The 25,853-nt window shown below is 36.6% G+C and overlaps 1 protein-coding gene across 4 annotated transcripts in view; it reads right to left on the bottom strand.

Moving 5' to 3' along the window:
* LOC115860494 (AGBL carboxypeptidase 4) overlaps nt 1-25,853 on the bottom strand; it is a 1,403,751-nt gene that overhangs the window by 737,344 nt on the left and 640,554 nt on the right. For all 4 annotated transcript variants that reach the window (XM_060305765.1, XM_060305756.1, XM_060305751.2 and 1 more), the window contains one exon: nt 13,601-13,695. In XM_060305765.1, the coding sequence (XP_060161748.1) occupies nt 13,601-13,695 (95 nt within the window). The remainder of the gene's footprint in view (nt 1-13,600; nt 13,696-25,853) is intronic.

The following is a 25,853-nucleotide window of genomic DNA, read 5'->3' as shown; positions in this document are numbered from 1 at the left end:
ACCTCTGACTTTCCTGCCTCCTGGAGCTATCATGACAATACCATGATGCAAAATCATTTTGTAACAATAAATTGTTGGGCAGATTGTTTCATATTGTGCCCAAAGAGTTAGAGGTACTGGCTTTAAATCTAATTCCTACAGAGTAGTTAGAGTCTTTAGACAAATACTTCTCTGGCCCTTAGTTTCTTCGTGTGCAAAATGTGGGCTTTTGGCTAGGTAATCACTAAGACTCCTTCCTTCTGGGATGTTGGGCAGGATATTAAGCACACCATCTGTATTATTTGAAGTAAATAAATGGTAAATATTATTGGTTTTGCCCAAAGGCAAGATCTGAGATTTGAGTTCAGTTTCAACTGTTTGACGGCAGAGCCAGTGCTTTTTTTCGTACACCAGGCTATTACATGTCAGCCCCTTTTCTTGGAGAAAAAGCAAAGGGAGGCAGTGGGGCAGGTTGAGGAAAATTATGGGTCTGCTAGTCAGTCCCACGTGGATGCCAGGCTCTGTACTGCACTTACTTGCTGTATGACCTTGAGCAAGTCCTCATGGCAGACACAACAGAGCCAGGTTCAACTTCAGATCTCTCTACTTCAAACCATAACTAAGCTCTTAACCACTACTATATTAGAATAGGGAAAATGACTAAGATTTAAATTATTGACTTGGTATTCACGTCCCAGCTCTGCCACTTACTAGCTTTCCTAAACTATTAGAGCAAGTTACTTAATCACTCTGAGCCTCAGTATCCTCGTTCGTAAGATTGGGAAAGTGATAGATACCCTTTCCAAAGTTCTGAGAGGATCATAGAACCAAGCACAATGTCTGAAAGCTGTCTATGACAGAATGATGTGCATTAATCTTAATCCATACAAAGAACCTAAAATCCTAGTAATTTAGGCCATAGTTTGAGTTTAAGGGGATCTTGGAAGTCACTACCTTCTGGTTCATTAATCAGCAAATTCTCTTTGGCTCTCTCATTTCCTCATTTGTCTCATGGTCCCATGACTGGGATTGTAGCATGGATTCTTTCCTTCCCTCTTCCCTTCTGTGCTTCTTTCCATTTGAGTTTTGAGGTCAAAAGAATACCAGTAACTATAATACTTTGCCAGCATGCCCTATAATTTAATTGGGAACACTGATACTGATAGGTCCACTCTCCCTCCCGGAGCATGAATCCTCTCCACTTCTCCCTAACAGGGAACCATCCTCCTTCAGCTGAAGCAGCTCTAGAACTCACCACATGCTGACAGCCCTCCATTGTTGGATAGTTCCAGTTGGTAGGATGCACTATATAAAACTAAATGGTTAGACGATGGTAGAAGTTGTCACCAAGCTCCAAGTTTTCAAGCTTCATTTGAAGGTAATGTGGCAGCAGTGAGGAAAGTGATAGGCGTATAATTCAGTCCCATGTGGGCTCCAGGCTCTGTTGGCATTTACTTGCTGTATGATTTGGAGCAAGTCATCTGTCTTCTTCTGGTTTCTATTTCCCATCTGAAAGACTGTAGATAATAATCTCTCTTTTATAAAGAGGGGAGAGGGATATCAGCATATATCTTTTTTAAAACAAAATTCAACTCAATCACTGATAAGGGAAGAGGACAAAAACATATCTTCTCTGGTGGAAATAAGAAAGAATGTCCTGCATCCTGGCTGGGTTCTACCCTTGCCTGGTTAAGAACTCTCCAGTAAACACAATGTGAAGATCATCCAGAGTGGACAACCTTGCTGGGTCCTGTGTGAGGAAATGGTGGCACAGAGAGGTTGTATGACTTACTCATGATTCATTCCATGAGCTTGTGGTAGACCCAGAGATGGAATATATATATATTTTTTAAACATCTTTATTGGAGCATAATTGCTTTACAATGGTATATATTTTAAAGTCTATTTTGTCTGATATGAGTATTACTACTCCAGCTTTCTTTTGATTTCCATTTGCATGGAATACCTATTTCCATCCCCTTACCTTCAGTCTGTATGTGTCCCTAGATATGAAGTGGGCATCTTGTAGACAGCACATACATGGCTGTTGTTTTTATATGCATTTAGCCAGTCTATGTCTTTTGGTTGGAGCATTTAATCCGCTTACATTTAACGTAATTACCAATATGTATATTCTTATTGCCATTTTGTTAATTATTTTGGGTTTGTTTTTGTAGGTCTTTTTTCTTCCCTTCCTCTTTTGTTCTCTTCTCTTGTGATTTGATGACTACCTCTTTTTTTTTAATATTTATTTATTTGGCTGTGCTGGGTCTTAGTTGTGGCATGAAGGATCTTCCTTGTGGCACAAGGGATCTTTAGTTGCGGCATGCATACTCTTAGTTGTGGCATGTGGGATCTAGTTCCCTGACCAGGGATTGAACCCAGGCCCCCTGCATTGGGAGCATGGAGTCTTAGCCACTGGACCACCAGGGAAGTCCCTTGATGACTATCTTTACATTGTGTTTGGATTCCTTTGTCTTTGTGTGTATATCTCTTGTAGATTTTTGCTTTGTGGTTACTACAAGGCTTTGATATAGCAGTTTCTATATATGCAAGATTGTTTTAAGTTGCTGGTCTCTTAATTTCAAATGCATTTCCAATATCCGGCATTTGTACTCTCCTCTTCTCACGATTGCTGATTTTGATATCATGTTTGTGTGTGGATGATTTCCTACCTTTACTGTATGTTTGCCTTTACTGCTGAGCTTTCCCATTCAAATTTTCGTATTTCTAGTCATGGCCTTTTCTTTTCCACCTAGAGAATTTCCTTTAGCAATGTTGTAAAGCTGGTTTGGTAGTGCTGAATTTTCTTAGCTTTTGCTTGTCTGTAAAGCTTTTGATTTCTCTGTCAGACCTCAATGAGAGCCTTGCTGGGTAGAATATTCTTGGTTGTAGGTTTTCCCTTTTCATCACTTTAAATATTTTGTGTCACTCCCTTCTGGCCTGCAGAGTTTCTGCTGAAAAGTCAGCTGATAACCTTATGGGGGATTTCCTTGTATGTTATTTGTTGCTTTTCCCTTGTTACTTTTACTATTTCTCTTTGTCTTTAACTTTGGTCAATTTGATTAACATGTGTCTCAGCATGTTCCTCCTTCGGTTTATCCTGTATGGGACTCTTTGCGCTTCCTGAACTTGGATGACTGTTTCCTTTCCCATGTTAGGGAAGTTTTCAGCTATTATCTCTTCAAATATTTTCTCAGGCCATTTCTCTCTCTCTTCTCCTTCTGGGACCCCTCTAATGTGAACGTTGGTGCATTTAATGTTGCCCAGAAGTCTCTTAAATTGTCCTCATTTCTTTTCATACTTTTTTCTTTATTCTGTTCTGTGGCAGTGATTTCCACTGTTTTGTTTTCCAGCTCATTTATCTATTCTTCTGCCTTATTTATCCTGTTATTGATTCCTTCTACTGTATTTTTCATTTCAGTTATTATATTGTCCAACTCTGTTTGTTTGTTCTTTAAATCTTTAGCTCTTTGTTAAATATTTCTTGTTCTTCTTGGTCTGTGCCTCCATTCTTTTTCTGAGATCTTGAATCATCTTTACTATCGTTACTCTGAATTATTTTTCAGGTAGATTGCCTACCTCCATTTTACTTTGTTCTTCTGGGATTTTATCTTGTTCCTTCATCTGGAACATGTTCCTCTGCTGTCTCATTTTGTCTAACTTTCTGTGTTTGCAGTACCACAGGCTACAAGACTGTAGTCCTTCTTACTTCTGGTGTCTGCCCCCTGGTGGGTGAGGCTGGTCCAAGAGACTTGTACAGCCTTCCTGGTGGGAGAGACTGATGCCTGCTCATTGGTGGGTGGAGTTGGTGTTGTCCCTCTGGTGGACAGGGCTGTGTCAAGGGGTGTGTTTAGAGGTGGCTATGGTCTCAGGAAGGCTTTAAGCAGCCTGTCTGCTGATGGGTGTGGCTGTGTTCCTGCCTTGTTGGTTATTTGGCCTGTGGCATCCCAGCACTGGAGCCTAAGGTCTGTTGGGTGGGGCCAAGTCTTGGCATCAAAATGGCGGCCTCCAGGACAGCTCACACCAGTGAATACTCCCCAGTACCTTTGGCACCAGTGTCATCCCCACAGTGAGCCACAGCCACCCTCCGCCTCCCCAGGAGACTCTCCAAGACCAGCAAGCAGGTCTGGCCCAGGCTCCCATGAAGTCATTGTTTACTCCCCTGGGTCCAGGTGTGCAGGAGACCTTGTGTGCATCCTCCAAGAGTGGTATTTCTGCTTCCCCCAGTCCTATGGTGTTCCTGCAATCAAGCCGTGCTGGCCTTCAAAGCCAAATGCTTTGGGGGCTCCTCCTCCTGATGCCAGACTCAAGACTGGGGACAGGCATGTGACTCAAAACTCTCACCCTGGGATTTCCAGTGGTGGTCAAGTGGTTAAAACTACATGCTTCCAATGCAGGGGATGCAGGTTCAATCCCTGGTTGGGGAACTAAGATCCCACATGCCATGCAGTGTGGCCAAAAAAAATATTTTAAATAAAAAAAATAAAATAGAAAACAGAAAAACAACTCTCACTCCTGTAGGAGAACATTTGTGACATAATTATTTTCCAGTTTGTGGGTCACCCAACTGGTGGGTGTGGGATTTGATTGTATTGCACATGTGCCTCTCCTACCATCTTGCTGTGGCTTCTTCTTTGTCTTTGGAAGTAGAATATCTTTTATGGTGAGTTCCAGTCCTTTTCTGTCAATGGATGTTCAGCAGTTAGTTGTGATTTTGGTATATTTGTGAGAGGAGGTGAACTCAGGTCCTTCTATTCTGCCATCTTGTCCTCACCCCCTCCCCAGAGGTGGAATATAGACTCAAGTCCATGTTACTCTCACCCCACTACCCTACTTCTACTTCCACAGTTCCTTGGGTTACATGATCTATTCTAGACTAAATTTTTTAGAGTTTTTCCTTTTGTTACATCTCTGGCTTCAAAAGGCCCCTCCTCATGTTTTCTCCCACCCCTCTTTCAATCCCTTGGAAACCTTAGATCCTTGTGTACTTTTTTACATTCTTCAAACTATTCTTATGCTTTAGGAGCTTTTTTTGTGTGTGGGGGGGGATAGAGTTAAGTAGTATAGATTTACCTTTTTGTTTTGTGGTAATTATAGATTCTAATGGATTTGTGAAACTAGTGCAGAGAGATCTTGTATACCCTTCACTTCGTTTCCCTCAAATGCTGCATCTTTCGTAATTATAGTACAGCATCAAATCAGGAAATTTACATCGCTACAATGTGTGTGTATAGTTCTATACCATTTTATCACATGTAATCATCAACACAATCAAGATACAGAATTATGTTACCACAATAAAGATCTCCCAGATGCTACCCCTTTATGTTACACCCACCCCACCTCCTTCATCATCCTATTATAATATGAATACATAACATCATAATCTACTGGTGTTGACACTTACCAATTTGAGTGAAAAGTATAGAAACACTTCCTCCTTTTAAGTCCTTTTACCCCTCCACATATAATATAATTGTGTTCAGTATTTCCTCCACATACATTGAAAACATTGGAAAATGTTATAATTTTTGCTTTGACATCAAACATAATTTAGAGAACACAGAGAAAAAGGAAATTTTGTTGTATCTACCCATATTTTCACTTTCTGTTTCTTCCTTTTGGATAGTCCAAGAATCCTTCTTTATTATTTCTTTTCTGTTTCAAGAACTTCTTTTACCCATTCTTTTAGAGTAGGTTTACTGGTGACAAATATTCTTAGTTTTTCTTTCATCTAGAATGTCTTGATTTCCCCTTCATGCTTGAAAGACATTTTTGCTAGATATAGAATTCAGGGTTGACAATTCTTTTCTCTCAGCATTTGACAAACATTATGTCACTTCCCTCTGGCATATTTCCTCTTATTATTCGACACTTTCAAGATTCTTTCTTTGTGCTTAGTTTTCAGAAGTTTGATTATGATGTTTCTTGGCATAGATTTCCCTCAGTTTTTCCTGTTTAGGGTTCACTCAGTCTCTTGAATCTGTAGGTTTATGTATTTTTTTCAAATCTGAGAAGATTTCCTCCACTTAAAACACTTTTTCAGTCCCATTCTCTTCTCTTCTTTTGATTCTAATGACATGAATATTAGGTCTCTGAGGCTCTGTTCATTTTTCTTGGTCTATTTTTTTCTGTATCGTTCAGAATGGGTAACTTCTATTGTTCCATCCTCACATTCATTTATTCTGTCTCTGTTCCCCTGCACTCTGCTATTGATCTCATCCACAAGTAGGTGGTGGAAATCCATATTCCTCATGTGGTCTGACATCATAGGTGAAAGGGATTCATTACTGACCAGCTGGAATAACAGTCCAAGTTCTGTACTTTTCTCTGATATGAACTGGTTGGGGGTTTGGAGCAAAAATGGAAGCCTAGGCTCCCCACTCAACCTTTGTTGTTAGGGGAGAAGATGGGCCTACAGGTTTTTTCCACAGTGTTTGGCTAGAGTAGGCAATTATTGTCTCAAAGTTTCTGTCTTACTAGGCTGCCCTTTCCTGTCCTTTGCTTAGCCAGAACAGGCTTTTGGGAAGGCTTGGCTTTTCTCTGTGCCTGTGGGCATTTCCAGGTTGCTGCTTTCTTGAGCAACCATTCTGGCATTTATGAGGCAACAATAAAACCCAAGGTTCTCACCACTATATCATTTGTCAGGTCCTGAGAAACCTTGCCATTCTTGTCTCATCTCTTCACCTTTCAGAGTCGTCTCTGTTTTTCCCATAAGTAATGTGTATGGTTTTTAGCTGTATTTAGTGAAAGAAATAGGGAGATATGCATCTATTCCATCTTGTCCCAGAACCAGATGTCTGTAATGTCTTGCCTTTTCTTTTTAATGGATATGTATTTATTTTTGGAAACTTGATTTTATGGCATTGCATTAATGCTAATAGACTTAAAATATAAAACTTAAATGAGAACAAAACAACTACAAGGACCATATTACATCTCCTAAATTAATCTTTTTTTTTCAATGTCAATTCTTAATGCTGTCCAGATTGCAGTAAACCTGATAGAGTGAAAGACCAATATGATAATAACATATTCATATTGAATATGAATATTGAATATGTGAAAGACCAATATGAATATAACATATTCTGAGAGCATGCATATCAGGAGCTTATAATCATTAACTCTGCAATCTCTCTCTTAGGAACTGATTCTAAAAAATAATTTAATAAATGTAAATCTATATAATAGTATCTACTTTAGAAAAACAATATATAGGCAGTCTAAATAGCCAGCAATAGGAATATGACACAGTAATTTGTGATACTGAAAATGGTAAAACATTCTCCAACTATGGTATAATGAACATTAGGATCAAACATGAGAAACTGCTTCGATATAATGTTAAATGAAAAGGACAGAATACAAATGGGTATATATATTTGATTGTTTCCATGGAAATAAACTAAAAAGGAAAATGTAATATTAAAAGTAATTTTTAGGTTTAGTGCAGGGATAATGGATTAATTCGTTTAACAAACATTTATTGAGTACCTACTATATGTCAGGCACAGTTCTAGATGCTAGGGATACAGAAGTGAATTTTTTAAAGTTTTTTTAATATTTATTTATTTATTTGGCAGTGCAGGGTCTTAGTTGTGGCATGTCAGATCTTTAGTTGCCAAGTGTGGGATCTTTAGTTGCGGCACACAGGCTCTTAGATGCAGTATATGGGATCTAGTTCCCTGACTAGGGATCAAATCCAGGCCCCCTGCATTGGGAGCATGGAATCTTAACCACTGGACCACCAGGGAAGGCCCAGAAGTGAATTTTTTAAATGACAAAAATTGCTATTCTCATGGTGTTTACTTTCTAATAGAGGGAGAGGTCACTAATAAAATAATGCATTATAATTTGTTAGGTGGAAATAAGTGCTGTATAGAAAAATAAAGCAGGGAAAGAGGATAGGTATATGGGGGGTGGGCAAAGGGATGTAATTTAATTTTAAGTATATGACTTATTTGTTTTACAAATTATTAATTCATGAATTTATAATTTTTCAAAAATATTATTTTGTAACAATAAGAGTAAAGCACCATTATTTCAGGAAAAAAAATTAATTTCAAAATTTTAGACATTTTTTGACAAGAATAAGGCTAAAGATTATCATTATGTTAAGAATAGAGAATATAGATCTATTGCTTATTTGTACATAACTCTATCACTGCATTTAATTCAAAAGAATATTTTAACCGTTTGTTTACTTGCTGTCTATCTCATGGGCTTGTATCTCTTTCCTCCATTTTTGTAGCCAAACTTTTGAAAGAACTGTCCATAATTATGGTCTCCATTTCTTCACACTTTCTCTATCCCCCAACTCACACAGTCTGGCTTGAACTCTCACCACATCACTAAAAGTACACTCACCAAAGCCTCTAACAACCTCCATGTCACTACAGACATTGAGCATTTAAAACCTTAATTATCTTTGACCCCTCAGTAGCAGTTGGCAGTGTTAGCTACTCCTTTTTGTCTCCTCGGTTTCATGACACCACAGTTTCTTGGTTTTTTTCCTACTCTCTGGCCGGTCCCTCTCATCTTCTTTTGTGCTTCTCATCCTCTTCCTGACCTTTAAATGGGGATTTCTCAGAGCCCTGTCCTAATCGTCTATTTTCACTACATATGACCTCCCTGGGGGATCACATCTGTTCCCACTGTTCTGGTTATCATCTACAGGCTTATGACTTCTAAATATGCACCTCCATATTCATGTCTTGAGTTGCTTATCAATATACCCTATTGCCTACTTGACATCTCTGCTTAGGTATCTCCCAGGCACTTCTAGCTAAATGATTCCAAGGCTAAACTCATCATATCCCCTATCCAACCAAATCTGCCAAAATTGTCTCTTGTCCCATGGCCCCTATCTTCAGTAAATGGCACCACCGTCCCTTCCGTTGCCTATTCCAGAAAACTTGGGAGTCATGCAGGACACCACCCCACCCCCACTTTATTTTACCCGCCACAGCCTGTCAATCACAGACAAGTTTATTCAACCTCTGTTAACCCTCAAATCCATCCACTTGTTTTCATCACTACCGTTATCCTTCTAATCCATCATTGGCTTAAGGTATTGCAAAAAATCTCTAAACAACTGTCTTCCTCTCCAAGATATTCTCTATTCAGAAACAAGACTAATCTTTATAAAATGCCAATCATGTCCTGGCTCTTGGTTAATCCTTTCAATTTCTTTACATTGCCCTCAGAATCAAGTCCAACTCTTTATCTCGGTTTACAAGGCTCACATCAGTTTCACTCACACCTACCTCTCCAGACTTTCTCCTTAGAATTTCATACTCCAATCACATTGTCCTTTCTTTGTTCATCAACGGTGTAATGATCTGTTTCAACTCTTGGCCGTCAAACACATTCTATCACTTCACACATACCTCCACCCACTATGATGTAACTTTTATTGATCTTGTACCTCTCAGCATAAATAACATTCCTAAGGAAGGTCTCTTATCCTTGAAGCAGTCTAAGTCTTAACTGCTATATAGCATGCTGAATAGTTTTCATGCATGCTGAATTATCCCATTTTAACAGTTATCACATTTATCAAAAGTTACGTATTTAATGTCTAGCCCTGTAGACTATGAGCTCTATGAGAACAGTAATCATATTTCTCTTGTTTTACTCCAATACCTTACATAATTCCTGGTCCATTGTAACTGCTTAGCATTTATTGACAAGCTTAAGGAAGGAAGAAAAGAATAAAGGAAGGAAGGGAGGGAAGGAAGGAGAAAGGGAAGGAAAGAAGGAATAACACTCATTCAGTCAGTCTTGGGTGAGACAGAGGAAAATAAATTTATTGAATTAATAAGATCCTTGAGACTTTAAAAAGTATTTACACATCCATTTCACATTTATTTATCATAACAACTCTGTAAGAAAGTATTATTATGCACTTTTTACACTGAGGAAACTGAGGCTCGTAAAAGAGGTATCATGGCTCATCAAGTTATATCTTGCATTTGGAATCCCATTTCCTTAATTTTGTTCTTGTCCAATTTCCTCAAGATCTAGCTGAAATACCACCTGCCCCAGAAGCTTCTCCCTTTCTCCCCAAGTCCTAATAGTATTATTTTCTTCATCTCTAATCCACAGCACATTTTATATACCTCCCTAGTGGTCTTTAGTACAATGCTCCTTACATTGTGCCTATTTATGTTTCTGTTTCATTTAAACCCCTAAAAAATAAAATTTTAAAGATATAATCCAGGTCATATTCATATTTATCACCCCAGCACCTAGCACAAAGTTAGATGCTCCGTAACAATGTGTTACATGAAAGCTACATCTTAGATATAGTCCAATCTCCTCAATCTACTACAATGGACAAATCAATCAGAGAAGTTATTTCAGATCTACCAAAGGCCACACAGCTGCATGCTACACGCTGCTTCTTTGTGCCCCCTTCTCTACCCTTTCCATGCATGGAATATGGGAGGAACAGTAAAGGTAGAGTCCTGAGGTCTCTAGCTAATGCCACCACTTACTAGCTGTGTAAATATCCTAGGTTTAGTTTCTGCATAGGTGAGGATACAAATATCGGCTGTTTTGTAATGCTGGTTTCCAACAGTGTCTAGCACATAGAAATTTCAGCCTTTGACAATATTAAAAAATATTAATCAGTTATGGTTGAAAACACTTCATGCTACAGAGTCCCAACAACCAACAATCCCTGTAAGTCTAATATGTAAACAGAATTAGAATGAACTAAAATAGGCAGAAAACTTCTGAATCTTTCAGTTTCTCCACTTTGCTGCTAGGTATGCTGATTTTATCTCCTGAAGGCAGAACAGACTTGAGTGATCATATATTTATTTGCATAATGGCTTTTTAGTTGCTTCTTTTGCTTATTTGCTTTCTACAACTAATTGATTACCAGACCCATGCTAAGTTCTGAAGGCATCTTTGCTTGGAATCAGTTACAGCCCTCTATGACAGGTGAAGACGAATGTTTATTTCACCTTGAAAATGTGAAGAAAGTTTATTTTCCCAATTTGGTATATATTTCATCCAGGAAATTTAGGGCTTTTAATGTTTGTCATGAGGTAAGAATATTTCCAATGCCTATTTGTAATATTAAAATAGGTAAAGCCCCTAGACAAGAAAAGTATCCACTACTTCTCCTTTTATTATGGTGGTTGCCCTGGTATTGGGGAAACTAGAATTAGGAAGACACTAGAGAAGACAAGAGAGCTGTATGGCAATTGTCAGCCTCGAGTCGGGACACTGTTTAGAATCCTAAATTGCGGAACTCCATAGGACCAGTAAAATCTAATAATCTGAGAGCTAAACAGTCACATCACTTCTTATGTTACCCTGGGTACATTTAGGATGATGATTACTGGAAGATAGGTTCTCATACTGGGAATCAACAAAGGAATGGAAGAAAGTCCTAGGCAGAAAGCACCAAAGGTACAGAAACGATCTTCAGAAAAAAACAGTAGAAAGAAAGAAGGGTAACAATTATGGCCTGCAGAGATCAGTTAATAAAATTCTAAAATGAAAGTTCTCTTTGGGAACAGATCGTTTCTGTCACATTAATCCTGTATATGCCCAATATCTATAGTGCATAGCACATTAAGGTACTCAGTAAAGTCCTATCAAGTAAATAAATATCCAAATGTCTTGCTTGAGGAAAAGGGAGTGTGAAGGAAGGTAAAAAGCTTTCCATCCAAAGTCAGGGGATGGTAAAGCAAAAGACAGGGGAGATCAGACATATCAACAACTTGATTTACTCTGGTACCTTGTGCCTTATTGGCTTCAACTACACCAAACTTGGTTCTGAAATTTTAAACTCTTTTTAGACGATTAGAGAAGTCCAGTGACTGGATAACAGAGGCTGCTGAGAGCCTGCCAACATTGGATAAGAACGCTAACCTATTTCTAAGGCATTATAATATAAATACAGGGACTCATTAATATTTCAAAAGCTTGTCAACAGCCCTGACAGAGGGGACCCAAATGGTAGTCCATGAGAAACAAAACAAAACAAAATGAAATAATTAAGGCAAAAGGATTTTCAAAAGCACACAAAAAGAGAAGACTCCAGAACTGAACACTTGAGGAAACCAAATGGTGATTATTGCTGTTATGTAAGATCCCAACACAGAGCCTGGTGAAAGAAGTACAATGTTATTTTAAGGCCCTTGTGAGCAGATCAACAGTGATATCCTTCGTTGACAAGGTTTGAAGCACCTATCTACACATATGCCTATTCACAGAAATAAGTGCTCTGTTATTATCCACTCAGGCCGAATTCAGAGACTCAAAGCAAAGGCCTACCCCTTGTTCAGATCCCAATGTCAAAAGGAAACTGAGGAACAGCAGCAGAGTTAACTTGATTCAGTAAAGTAAAAAACAGGCCCAGGAAGATATTTTTATCTTTTAATAAAGAGTTTTCATTATCATCATCAAACGCCTACACTTTTACAAACCTGAGTTTCTCAGCCCAGCATTTATAGAAAATTGCCAAGTATCTTTTCTACATAAAAGCACAATTCAATATTTATGAATTGCTAGCTTTCTATAAATATAGGTACTTGGAAATGATCTTCTCACTAGTCATTAATATTTGAACAGGTATCAAAGCTAGAATAATATTAACAATTCCTGGAATTTGTATAGTATTCTACATTATACTATCAATAATAGATGACATTTATTGAGCACTAAGCAAGTGCCAGGCACTTTACATGTAAATTCTCATCATGAATTCAGTTCAATTCAAAAGCATTCACTTAACATCTCCTGTGTGACAGATGAATAACACTTGGTTTCTGTCTTTAAAGACTCTCATTTTGGTGCAATCAATGTTGAATGAATACATGAATGAATGGATGAAGAAATTAATTGGTTTGAATGTCAGTGTGGGATAATAACAATAACACAGGCTCCTCCCCTTACTATCTATGGTCATGAGAAAGTCCTTAACCTATCCTAGCCTCAATTTCGTCATCTGTAATATAGGGATATTTAAAATGTCCCTTGCAAATGTCCCTAGTAACAGCAAATATTAAACATCTGCCAAAGAGTGGGCTCTCTCAGTAAGTGACAGTAGTTATTATTAACATCATTATCATCATCATCATCATTACTATTATTAAGTAATCCTATACAACTGTCTTCATCCACACTATAGCAATGGGACAAATAGAACTTTAACATCCAAAAAACCCAAACAACATCTATACAAAACACCACAACAAACAAGCAAACCAAGGTATATCTTCTAAACTGTAGCTCCTGATGTCCTCCTAGGTTACTGTACAATATGTATGCCCAGGTTAGAAAAGAAAGGAACGGGATCAACTTAATTATGCTTCCAAATATATCATGATAAAAGGCAAACAGGACAGGGAGTTTATCAAATAACAGACTGTACCTTCCTGCATAATAGAATGCTAGTGACTCCAAACATGGGACCATGTTTTCTATTCCAACATTCTCAAAGAGCAGTAGCTACAGCCCAGATGATGGCCATCCAGAAACTCATCTAACTCTTCTTAGTGCCAGTGAGACTAAGCCCTAGCCATACAGCAGATAAACTTGAGCCCTGGGTCAAATTCCCCAGTCAGAAGGAGGTCCCATTCTGTGGGTCACTTACCATTTTGGTCTGCTGGTAGATTTCACCATAGGGGCCATCCCATCTCTATAAAGACTTTTAGTTTTGCTGAAGTTAACAATGTTGAAAATGACTCTCTGAAAAAGAAAGAGGGAAAAGTTTATCAGAAGACTATGCTATTCAAGTTGCAACTTCCTGATAATTAGGACTGGAAGTAATAAGCAGGGTTATAGGAAACCATATGGACTAACTACCAGCATAGTGAGGATAAATGGCGTTCACAGAAATTCAATATGTTTCTGCTAGCTTCTCTGCTAGCTTAACATAGTAGTTAAGAACACAGACTCTAGAACCTGGAAGCCTGAGTTTTAATCCCACTCTACCACTCTCAATGCGTGACTTTGCCAAGCTACTAAATCTTTCTGTGCCTCAGTTTCCTTATCTGAAAAATTGGGATAGTAACGGTACCTAGAATTACTGATGAGAATTAAATAATTTAATAAAAGTATAGTGTTTGGAACCATGCTTGGTGCATAGCGAAAGCTATATAAGTTTTAGTTATCATTATTAATTGTGCCCTCTCTCTAGGCTCACCTAGAATTTCCATGGAAATGAATAATATTATCATTATAGTAACAGTAGTGCGTTTGAAGTTCAACAAAACTAAAGATAACAACTTAGTGCAAAATTGAAACTAAAAAATTTGTAACTGCTCAGCACCCCTTTGATTAGAACTAAAGGATATATGTCTGCTTCCCCTTTGTTATCTTCTGCTAGGGGCCAGGAATACTGAGCTCAACCCTAATCTCAGTATCAGTTTATAGTAGCACAGACACTTGGGTGAGCTCCTTCCCTCTCTGGTTCTCACCTTTAAAATGGGGGAGTGGAATGTTTTAGATGACTAAAACCCTTCCAGAAGGGTAGTATGTTAAAAAGAGATCAGGTCTTTGTTTTAATAAACAGCTTTGTCACAAGTGGGGAGGAGAGACTGGGAAAGGAAAGAGAACTGGGGCTAAAAGACATTAAATGACCACTGAAACAGTCCAAAGGAGAGAGGATGATGTTCAGGGCAAGGGCAGCCTGAATAGTCAGAGAAAATGAAAAGCTTGCAAGAGGTTAACCATAGGCTGGCTTTTCTATCCAGAGGCAGTGGAAGACAGAAGCATCAAAATTCATGCATTATTTCATTGAACAAATGTTTATTGTGTGAGGTATTAATGTCAAGTGCCAGAAATTTTATACACTTAAAATTTTTTAAATATTCTCTTATAATTATAATAAAAATATTAACATTTCCATTTTACAGATGTGGAAACTGAGGTTCAGAGATATTAACTAACTTGTCTTGAGCCATGCAATTAAAAGATGGAGAACTGATATTTGAACCCAAGAGATAAAAAAGTGAAGATATCCAAGATCTCTACCCTTGAGTTACTCACTAAAGTTCAAATGCCATAACTCTAACCAAGTCTATTTTCCAAAATAAGGGCAAAAATAAATATAGTGGCAATTTTTCAAGCCTTTAAAATTTCATTTTCCTTTAAAAACAGAAAATCAAAACCATTTCCTCTGGCCTCATATTTGGGACTACCATAAAATGCTTTGTTCTATGAAATAACTTCTTAGGAATAACTCATGTTTTCCTTTCTCCTCAGAGACCTAACCATTGACCCCATCTCCAGGCATTTCAGTTTCAGAACTCCTTTCAGTCATTAAATTAAGTCATCAAGAATGTCCAAGACTATTCCATTATTAATAACCTGGACCTGCCTGTTGTCAGTTCAATTACTTCTGCCAGGGTTTTGGCTACTGTCTGTTTTAAGAAAATCAATATCAAGGGGACAAATGGCCTTTGAACCTCACAGGGCCTAATCCCCCTTTTTTCTTCTGAGATTCCAGGTGTCAGATCCATCTCCAGTGAACCCGGAAGCCATGGTGCACTTTCAGGATCTAGACTAATGCTAAATGCAGGGGGAAATCTAATACAGAAATAATGTGTATATGTGAAGTTGGAATAAAGAAATTAAAAAGTGGAATATTTATTGATCATTCATATCCTAATACATGCCAGAAATTTTCTCAGGTGTTTAAAATATGCTATATTATTTAGCTTCTCTAGCCATAAACAAAAGTTGTTTATTTTAGCCCAATTTTAGACATGAGGAAATTGAATCTAATAAAGGCTAACTGGCTTACCCCTCACCCCCGGATCCCAGAACTATTAACTGGTAGAGCTAGGACTTAAATCTTAAGTGTCTGGACAATAAGTATGCCTTTTTTTTTTTTTTCCCCTTTGGTTGCACGTCTTGCAGGATCTTAGTTCTTAGTTTCCCAACCAGGGATCGAACCCAGACCCTGGCAGTGAAAGTGCAGAATCCTAACCACTGGACTGCCAGAGAATTCCTGAACAGTCTTTTATTATTCTCCACCTGTGCATTTTTAAAAATGGTTTCTAGCTTACTTAGTAAGGCAGCATGTGGTTGTGAGAATCAAAGGTATTTGGAAGTAAGCAGTGCAGGAAATCTTGGCTTTCCATATTTTCTAGCTATTTGTCAGTTATATACTCAAAATACATCAGATGAAACTGTAACCATGAGGTAATGGTAACAGCAACAACTATAAAAATAACAACTTCTGAGACTTTCTATGCACCAAATTCTAAGTTAAGCACTCATAGTTTCAGTGTTTTGTGTATTAGAATCACCTGGATAGCTCTTAAGTACTAGAGATGCCTGGACCTCACTCCAAGCTGATATCTGATGCATTATCTCACTTGTTTTGAGGATAATGAACTTTTTGAGACAGGGACTATTCATTACCTCTTATTTATGGATGAGACAAGTGGTATTGAGATTAAGTAAATTAAAATTACATAATAGTTAGTAGTAGAGCTAGAATTTGAACCAAGTCCACTGACTCAAGAGAATAAGATCATGGACTTTCCAGATAGATATATCTGAGACTGAAAGCCAGTTCCCCATTGGTTCTGTGAGCTTAGGCAAGATGATTATTCATTTTGATATTGATTTAAAAATCAATCTGGAATTCAGATGATAATACCATCCTAACAAAGTTTTTATAAAAATCTGTGAGATTACATAAGTAATCACCTGTCACATTGCATCTAGATAAGAATAGGTATTCACCATTTATTGAGATTTTCCCCCTTATCTTCAATGAAACTGGATCTTTTAGTTCTTTACAGCTTCCTTCCTTCCTTCCTTTCTGCCTGCCTGTCTTACTGCCTTCCTTCCATTATTTATTTTTCTCTCTTCTCTCTATTTAAAATTTTAACCCAGGCTTCTTGTTTCAGTAATATGATGCTCTATATTGAAACTTTGCAAATGGTGACCTGTAGCACAAGCTCTCAAGGTAGCCATGTGTGAGGCCTGGGGCTCTGCCCATCCTTAGTAAGGGGGTTGTGGTGCTGTGGAGGAGTTCAAGAGCTCCATTCCAGGTGTAGGCCAAGGAGTGGTCCAGTGTTGCTGAGGGTGTAATGAGAAGCCTGCATGCAGTCCCAGACAGTGGCCTTGATTCTCTATCTTCCCATATATCCAATACTTTTGTCCAGTCAGGAGTAAAATTTCTACTTAATGGTGTCCAAGCTAGTCGCAAGGACTATTCTAAATAGGCATGCACATTCTGCAAATTAGAGGGTCATCATTATTCTAAAATGTTTCATTATCTTAAATCATTGTAGTATGGAAAGTTTGGTTAGATTTTAACATCACTTGTTTTTCTTTTTCTTTTTTTTTTTAACATCTTTATTGGGGTATAATTGCTTTACAATGGTGTGTTAGTTTCTGCTTTATAACAAAGTGAATCAGTTATACATATACATATGTTCCCATATCTCTTCCCTCTTGCGTCTCCCTCCCTCCCACCCTCCCTATCCCACCCCTCCAGGCGGTCACAAAGCACCGAGCTGATCTCCTTGTGCTATGCGGCTGCTTCCCACTAGCTATCTATCTTACGTTTGGTAGTGTATATATGTCCATGCCTCTCTCTCGCTTTGTCACAGCTCACCCTTACCCCTCCCCATATCCTCAAGTCCGTTCTCCAGTAGGTCTGTGTCTTTATTCCTGTCTTACCATCACTTGTTTTTCACAAGAAATTTCAACAGTACAATTATGAATGAAAAAAGGAGAACTGTTACTTTAATATAATTTCATATGGTTTAAATATTTGAACAGTTTAAAAATTTTATCATTTTATTGTGTGAACAGTTTCTCATTAATGGCTGACTATTAAGACTTTGAATAGATCATCATTGAAAAGTCTTGATCAGGAATTGCATATATCCATTTCAGAAGTCAAAACCTCATATAAAAATGGAATGTGCATGGACAAAAACTCAAGTGTTTCAATTAAAAATTTGAAGATTAAAAAAATTTTAGCATTTGGTATCCTCTGTATATATTTTTTGTTTCATTCAAAAATTATGTGTTAATTTTTTTCACCAAGCTTCATATAGTCATCCTCCAAACATTCCCCAGGTACTCCAAAATTCTGCATAGATATCATCTTGCCTAAGTGTACACATATTATTTTCTCTATGTGCCTGGGTGTGAAAAATGTTAGAGAACACTGCTCTGGATAACCTTTCACAAACTCCTAGAAATTACAGAATATTTAAGAACATTATTTACATGAAGAACTCCTAATAAATAAAAAGAAATCCATAGATGCCAGAAAAATACAGGTGCAGAAGGAAGGTCACTGGTCTTAGTATCTAAGAAATTAGATTTCTAACATCTGTGCAAGGATAGCAAACGAAGCCTTGAATCTGCATGAGGCAGGATGTCTGACATGAGATGCCTTCACAAATTTAGGATCCTCAAAATGATATAATATTAGTGGAACTGTGGTATAGAAAGAAATCATTCACTAGCAATGGGGGATAACAAAGATGCATGCCTATCTATTCATAGATTTGAGAAAGAAAAAGTAATTTTCAAACATGGGCCAGAACATTTTGAGGTTTGGGTTGGAATTTACATTACCAGCTTGGTCTTAAGAACCCAGGTAAAGCATTTACAATAAATTTAGTTACAGGAAGATAACCCTGGGGCACCTGGTCAAAACAAGAAAAAAAAATCACTTTGAATGCACACATTTTCAGTCCGGGCACACAGAATTTCCATAATGAAGTCCTAAAGAGGTCAAACTTTCATATAAATTTATAAAACATACAAGAAAACAATACACACTAAAAGTGAGAATCAGCAGAAAAATAGATAACTGAATTAGACCACAAAGAACTTCAGGTCATAAAACTATATGGTGAACTATAAAGAAAGCATTTTTTTAAATGATTATAAAAATGTTTCAAACACATGAAAACAGAACAAAGCACAATAAAAATTTTAAAACACCAGAAATAGTCTTGAAAAAAATAAAGAGACCCTTTAGAAATTACAAAAACTTAATTAAACTAAAAATTTCAGTAGACAGGTTAAGATGCAGAATGGATGAAATTTTCAAAATTCAACAGAGAGACTTATAAAGAGAGAAAATACAAAACGGGACAGAGGGGAAATAAATAAAAATATGCATCTGATAAGAGTTCTAGAAAGAGAGACAAGAGAAATTGGGAGAGGCAAAATCTACACAAAGAAGGCTGAATATATTCCAGAATTGATGAAAGACATGTATATTCAGATTTAGGAATCAAAAGTCCATCCAAAGCAGGATTTTTTAAAAATCTAGATATAGACACATCATAGTGAAATTACAAAACACCAAAAGTGAAAAGCATGTTTTGATAGCAAATCAGAGAAAACAAAAACTACCTACAAAGACACAGAAGTTAGACTTATGCAGACTTAACACCAGCAACATGAGAGACCAGAAAATAATGGAATAACATTGCCCAAGAATGAAGGTATGATAAATTTTCAGACAAACAAAGCTTAAGATGTTTAGCAGTTTCAGACTCTCAGTGAAGGAGCTACTAAAAGATGAACTTCAGAGGACGAAAGAAATTGAACATAAAAGGTAAGAATGGCAAGAAACAACAATGAGCAGAGAAACAAGTAAATCTAAATAAGAACTGAATGAATAAAACTATTATTATAACAGTATTAAATTTTAGGAGTGTTAAAAAGTTTGCACCAAAACACTGGTCAATAAAACAGATGTGCTTGGGACAGTGGTGAAGAGGAGAGAGGCAAGATCAGACTTAAAGTATTCTAAGGTCTTTGTATGATTCCACAGGAGGATAGGGAAGCTAATAACTTAAAACATTGCTATAAAATAAGAATGTGGGAATTCAAGAGTAGTCAACACAATAATAGAAACAGGATTTATAAATTCCAAATGAGTAAAAAGAAGAGAATAAAGAAAGCATGATAAATATAATAGAAGATATGATAGGATAGGGGATAAAAAGCAAAGAAAAACATTACTTATTGAAAGCCCAAAATAAGATAGTGGAAATAATTCCAAATATCAATAATCACAGATATTGGAAATTGACACTTCTCTTTGTTAAAAAACAGATTAGGAAAAAAATCTACACTTATAATCTTTCCCAGAGACATGCATAAAACACAATGGCACAAAAATTTTGAAAGTGAAGGGGTGGAAAAAGATATAACATGAAAATATTCACTAAAGGAAAGCTATTTGAGTTATGGCAGTATCAGAAAAAACAGACTGAGGTAAAAAAAAATGTAAGGTTAAGGATATAATCACCACATAAAACCAAATATTCTACAGGAAGATATAACAACTTTAAATATGTATGCACCTAATAAGAGCATTAAAATATATAAAACAAAAATTGACAATACCCCAAGTAAAAACTGATTAATCTACAATGATTAATCTCAGTAATTGAGAGTGGAGACAACCAAATATTCTGAAGGATGTAGAAAATTGTAATCTTCCAATTTGATAAGCTCCATTAAAAGATCACTTATTAAAACCTACAATGCTTTCCACATACACGATTAGATAACAAACTTTTATCAAGTAAAAGAAGGATAATTGTAAAAGATTAAGCATGTACATATGGTCACAAGACAAATCTCAACAAATAACAGAGAATTAATACTCTTCTACTCACAACCGCTCACTATCGAGTCATAAAATCATATATCTTTTACAAAAAGTTGACAAAAAACTCTCAACATTTTGAAATTTTATATATATTCTTAATTTTTCATGTATCAAAGAAAAAATAATTATGAAGAGTAGAAAGTATGTGAAATTGGATGATTAATTCAGCACTACATATCAGAGCATGTGTCATAAAGTAAAAACATTAAAGAGAGAATTTAAATTTTAGCCTTATATGCATACACTAGAAAAGAATAAAGATTGAAAAGAAAGTGTGAAAAAGGAATGAAGGAAATGATAGGAAAGATCAATAAAACTAAAAGCTGGTTTTTTGAGAAGATAAACAAATTTGATAAACCATTAGACAGACTCACCAAGAAAAAAAGGGAGAAGACTCAAATCAATAGAATTAGAAATGAAAAAGGAGAAGCAACAACTGACACTGCAAAAATACAAAGGATCATGAGAGATTACTACACGCAACTATATGCCAATAAAATGGACAACCTAGAAGAAATGGATAAATTCTTAGAAAAGCACAAACTCCTGAGACTGAACCAGGAAGAAAGGGAAAATATAAACTGACCAATCACAAGCACTGAAATTGAGACTGTGATTAAAAATTTTCAAACAAACAAAAGCCCAGGACCAGATGGCTTCACAGGCAAATTCTATCAAACATTTAGAGAAGTGCTAACACCTATCCTTCTCAAACTCTTCCAAAATATAGCAGAGGGAGGAAAACTCCCAAACTCATTCTATGAGGCCAACATCACCCTGATACCAAAACCAGACAAGGATGTCACAAAGAAAGAAAACTACAGGTCAATATCACTGATGAACATAGATGCAAAAATCCTCAATAAAATACTAGCAAACAGAATCCAACAGCACATTAAAAGGATCATACACCATGATCAAGTGGGGTTTATCCCAGGAATGCAAGGATTCCTCAACATACACAAATCAAACAATGTGATACACCATATTAACAAATTGAAGGAGAAAAAATATATGACCATCTCAGTAGATGCAGAAAAAGCTTTTGACAAGATTCAACACCCATTTATGATAAAAGCCCTCCAGAAAGTAGGCATAGAGGGAACTAACCTCAACATAATAAACGCCGTATGTGACAAACCAACAGCCAATATCATTCTCTATGGTGAAGAACTGAAACTGTTTCCCTGAGATCAGGAACAAGACAAGGTTGTCCACTCTCACCACTCTTATTCAACATAGTTTTGGAAGTTTTACCCACAGCAATGAGAGGAGAAAAAGAAATAAAAGGAATTCAAATCAGAAAAGAAGAAGTAAACTCTCACTGTTTGCAGATGACATGATACTATACATAGAGAATCCTAAAGATGCTACCAGAAAACTACTAGAGCTAATCAATGAATTTAGTAAAGTAGCAGGATACAAAATTAATGCACAGAAATCGCTTGCATTCCTATACATTAATCATGAAAAATCTGAAAGAGCAATTAAGGAAACACTCTCATTTACCATTGCAACAAAAAGAATAAAACAGCTAGTAGTAATCCTACCTAAGGAGACAAAAGAACTGTATGCAGAAAACTATAAGACATTGATGAAAGAAATTAAAGATGATACAAACACATGGAGAGATATACCATGTTCTTGGATTGGAAGAATCAACATTGTGAACATGACTATACTACCCAAAGCAATTTACAGATTCAATGCAATCCCTATCAAACTACCAATGGCATTTTTCATAGAACTAGAACAAAATATTTCAAAATTTGTATGGAAACACAAAAGACCCTGAATAGCTAAAGCAATCTTGAGAAAGAAAAACGGAGCTGGAGGAATCAGGCTCCCTGACTTCAGACTATACTACAAAGCTACAGTAATCAAGACAGTATGGTACTGGCACAGAAACAGAAATATAGAGCAATGGAATAGGATAAAAAGCACAGAGATAAACCCACACACATATGGTCACCTTTCTTTTGATAAAGGAGACAAGAGTATACAATGGAGAAAAGACAGCCTCTTTAATAAGTGTTGCTGGGAAAACTAGACAGCTACATGTAAAAGAATAATATTAGAACACTGTATAACACCATACACAAAAATAAACTCAATATGGATTAAAGACCTCAATGTAAGGCCAGACACTATCAAACTCTTAGAGGAAAACACAGGTAGAACACTCTATGACATAAATCACAGCAAGATCCTTTTTGACTCACCACCTAGAGAAGTGGAAATAAAATAAAAAATAAACAAATGGAACCTTATGAAACTTAAAATCTTTTGCACAGCAAAAAAAACCATAAACAAGGTGAAAAGGCAACCCTCAGAATGGAAGAAAATATTTGCAAATGAAGCAACTGACAAAGGATTAATCTCCAAAGTTTACAAGCAGCTCATGCAGCTCAATATCAAAAAAACAAACAATGCAATCCAAAAATGGATAGAAGACCTAAATAGACATTTCTCCAAAGAAGATATACAGATTGCCAACAAACACATGAAAGGATGCTCAACATCATTAATCATTAGAGAAATGCAAATCAAAACTACAATGAGGTATCACATCACACCAGTCAGAATGGCCATCATCAGAAAATCTACAAACAACAAATGCTGGAGAGGGTGTGGAGAAAAGGGAACTCTCTTGCACTGTTGGTGGGAATGAAAATGGATACAGCCACTATGGAGAACAGTATGGAGGTTCCTTAAAATGCTAAAAATAGAACTACCATACAACCCAGCAATCTGACTACTGGGCATATGCCCTGAGAAAACCATAATTCAAAAAGAGTCATGTACCACAGTGTTCACTGAATCTCTATTTACAATAGCTAGGATATGGAAGCAACCTAAGTGTCCATCGACAGATGAATGGATAAAGAAGATGTGGCATATATATACAATGGAATATTACTCAGCCATAAAAAGAAATGAAATTGAGTTATTTGTAGTGAGGTGAATGGACCTAGAATCTGTCATACAGAGTGAAGTCAGTCAGAAAGAGAAAAACAAATACCGTATGCTAACACATATATATGGAATCTAAAAAAAAAAAAAAAATTGTTCTGAAGAACCTAGAGGCAGGACAAGAATAAAGATGCAGAAGTAGAGAATGGACTTAAGGACATGGGGAGGGCGAAGTGTAAGCTGGTACGAAGTGAGAGAGTGGCATGGACTTATATATACTACCAAATGTAAAACAGATAGCTAGTGAGAAGCAGGAAACTAACACAACATTGTAAAGCAATTATACTCAAATAAAGAGTTAAAATTACAAACAAACAAACAAAAAGATGTAGACGTCGAGAATGGACTTGAGGACAAGAGGAGTGGGAAGGGTAAGCTGGGACGAAGTGAGAGAGTGCATGAACTTATATATACTACCAAATGTAAAATAGATAGATAGTGGGAAGCAGCCACATAGCATAGGGAGATCAGCTCAGTGCTTCGTGACCACCTAGAGGGGTGGGATAGGGAAGGTAGGAGGGAGAAACAAGAGGGAGGAGATATGGTGATATATGTATATGTATAGCTGATTCACTTTGCTATAAAGCAGAAACTAACACACCACTGTAAAGCAATTATACTCCAATACAGATGTTTAAAAAAAAAGTGGTAAGTACTTAACTTAAAAAATTAAGAAACAAAATAATAATTCACACCAAGGAATCTCAGAATGCAAAACACTGGAAGCACCTGGGATGCCAGGCACAGCTTGGTTCTTTATAAAGAAAAATTAAGTCTCCATATCCCTTCCCTCACACCAACCACCCAAGTAACTCATTGTCCATCATGACAGGAAACTAGAGGCTCATTCTCTGGAGTGGTTGACGAGATTCCAGATTCAAAATCCAGAATACTGGTAGTCGAGCATATCTCTATAGTCGGGAGTTTAGAAAATTCTTTTATGGGAAAACCCCCAATCAAGATAAAAGATTTACAAATATAGGTAAGGGAGACTCCCCCAAAGAAATGAATGAGCACGGTCCAAATATGTATATAGAACCTTATTTCAAAATTTAATGACAATCTTTTAATGATGAAAGACAGCAATAGAAGCAGAGAAAAAAAGCAGCCAAGCAAAGGTATGATGGGAGTCAGGGGGAGGACTTGGGGAAAACAGAAGAGATTTGCAAAAGGAGCATTGAATACCAGTTTAACAGGAAAAGAAACAATTATCTGCAGAAGGCAGGAGGCAGATGGAACAGTTGCAGAAGAGAAAATCTTAACCATATATAATGACTATTTACCTATTCATAATAAAGAAAAGACTGAATATTAATTTAACCAAAATAGTGATATAAATATGGGGGAGGAGAAGTGTTTGTATTTTTTAGTAGAATGGTTAAAGAATGAAATCATCATCTCATAATACAAAGTTGGTAAATACTATCGAAAACTAAAATGAATAGAGAATAGCGGTATAGAAATTTTATTTAGAAATACGGAAATATTATAAGAAGAAACAATTGGAAAAAATAAAAGTGACTGCCTCAAGAGCAGGAGAGCAAGGTCCAAATTCTGCCTGCTGCCTGTTTTTGAAAAAAAAAAAATGCCCTTGCTCCTCATTGATTAGGTGTTGTTTATGTCTGCTTTTGCCACATAATAGCAGAGTTAACTAGTTGTGACAGAGACATGTTGGCTCACAAAGCCTAAATTTGTTCTTTACAAAAGAAGTTTGTTGTGTATTAATTTTGTATCATGCAACTTTACTAAATTCATTGATTAGCTCTAGTGATTTTCTTGTTGTATCTTTAGGATTTTCTATGTATAGTATCATGTCATCTGCAGTGACAGTTTTACTTCTTCTTTTCCAATTTGGATTCCTTTTATTTCTTTTTCTTCTCTGATTGCCATGGCTAGTACGGAGGTTCCTTAAAAAACTAAAAATAGAATTACCATATGAGCCAGCAATCCCACTATTGGGCATATACTCAGAGAAAACCATAATTCAAAAAGACACATGCACCCCAATGTTCATAGCAGAACTATTTACAATGGCCGGGACATGGAAGCAACCTAAATGTCCAACAACAGAGGAATGGATAAAGAAGATGTGGTACATATATACAATGGAATATTACTCAGCCATAAAAAGGAATGAAATTGGGTCATTTGTAGAGATGTGGAGGGAACTAGTGACTGTCATACAGGGTCAACTAAGTCAGAAATAGAAAACAAATATAGTATATTAACGCATATATGTGGAATATAGAAAAATGGTATA

The sequence above is a fragment of the Globicephala melas genome, chromosome 1 (assembly GCF_963455315.2).
Source record: "Globicephala melas chromosome 1, mGloMel1.2, whole genome shotgun sequence".
Taxonomy (NCBI): Eukaryota; Metazoa; Chordata; class Mammalia; order Artiodactyla; family Delphinidae; genus Globicephala; species Globicephala melas.
The sequence above is the reverse complement of the archived record's forward strand: the minus strand, read 5'-3'. Positions and strand labels throughout refer to the sequence as shown.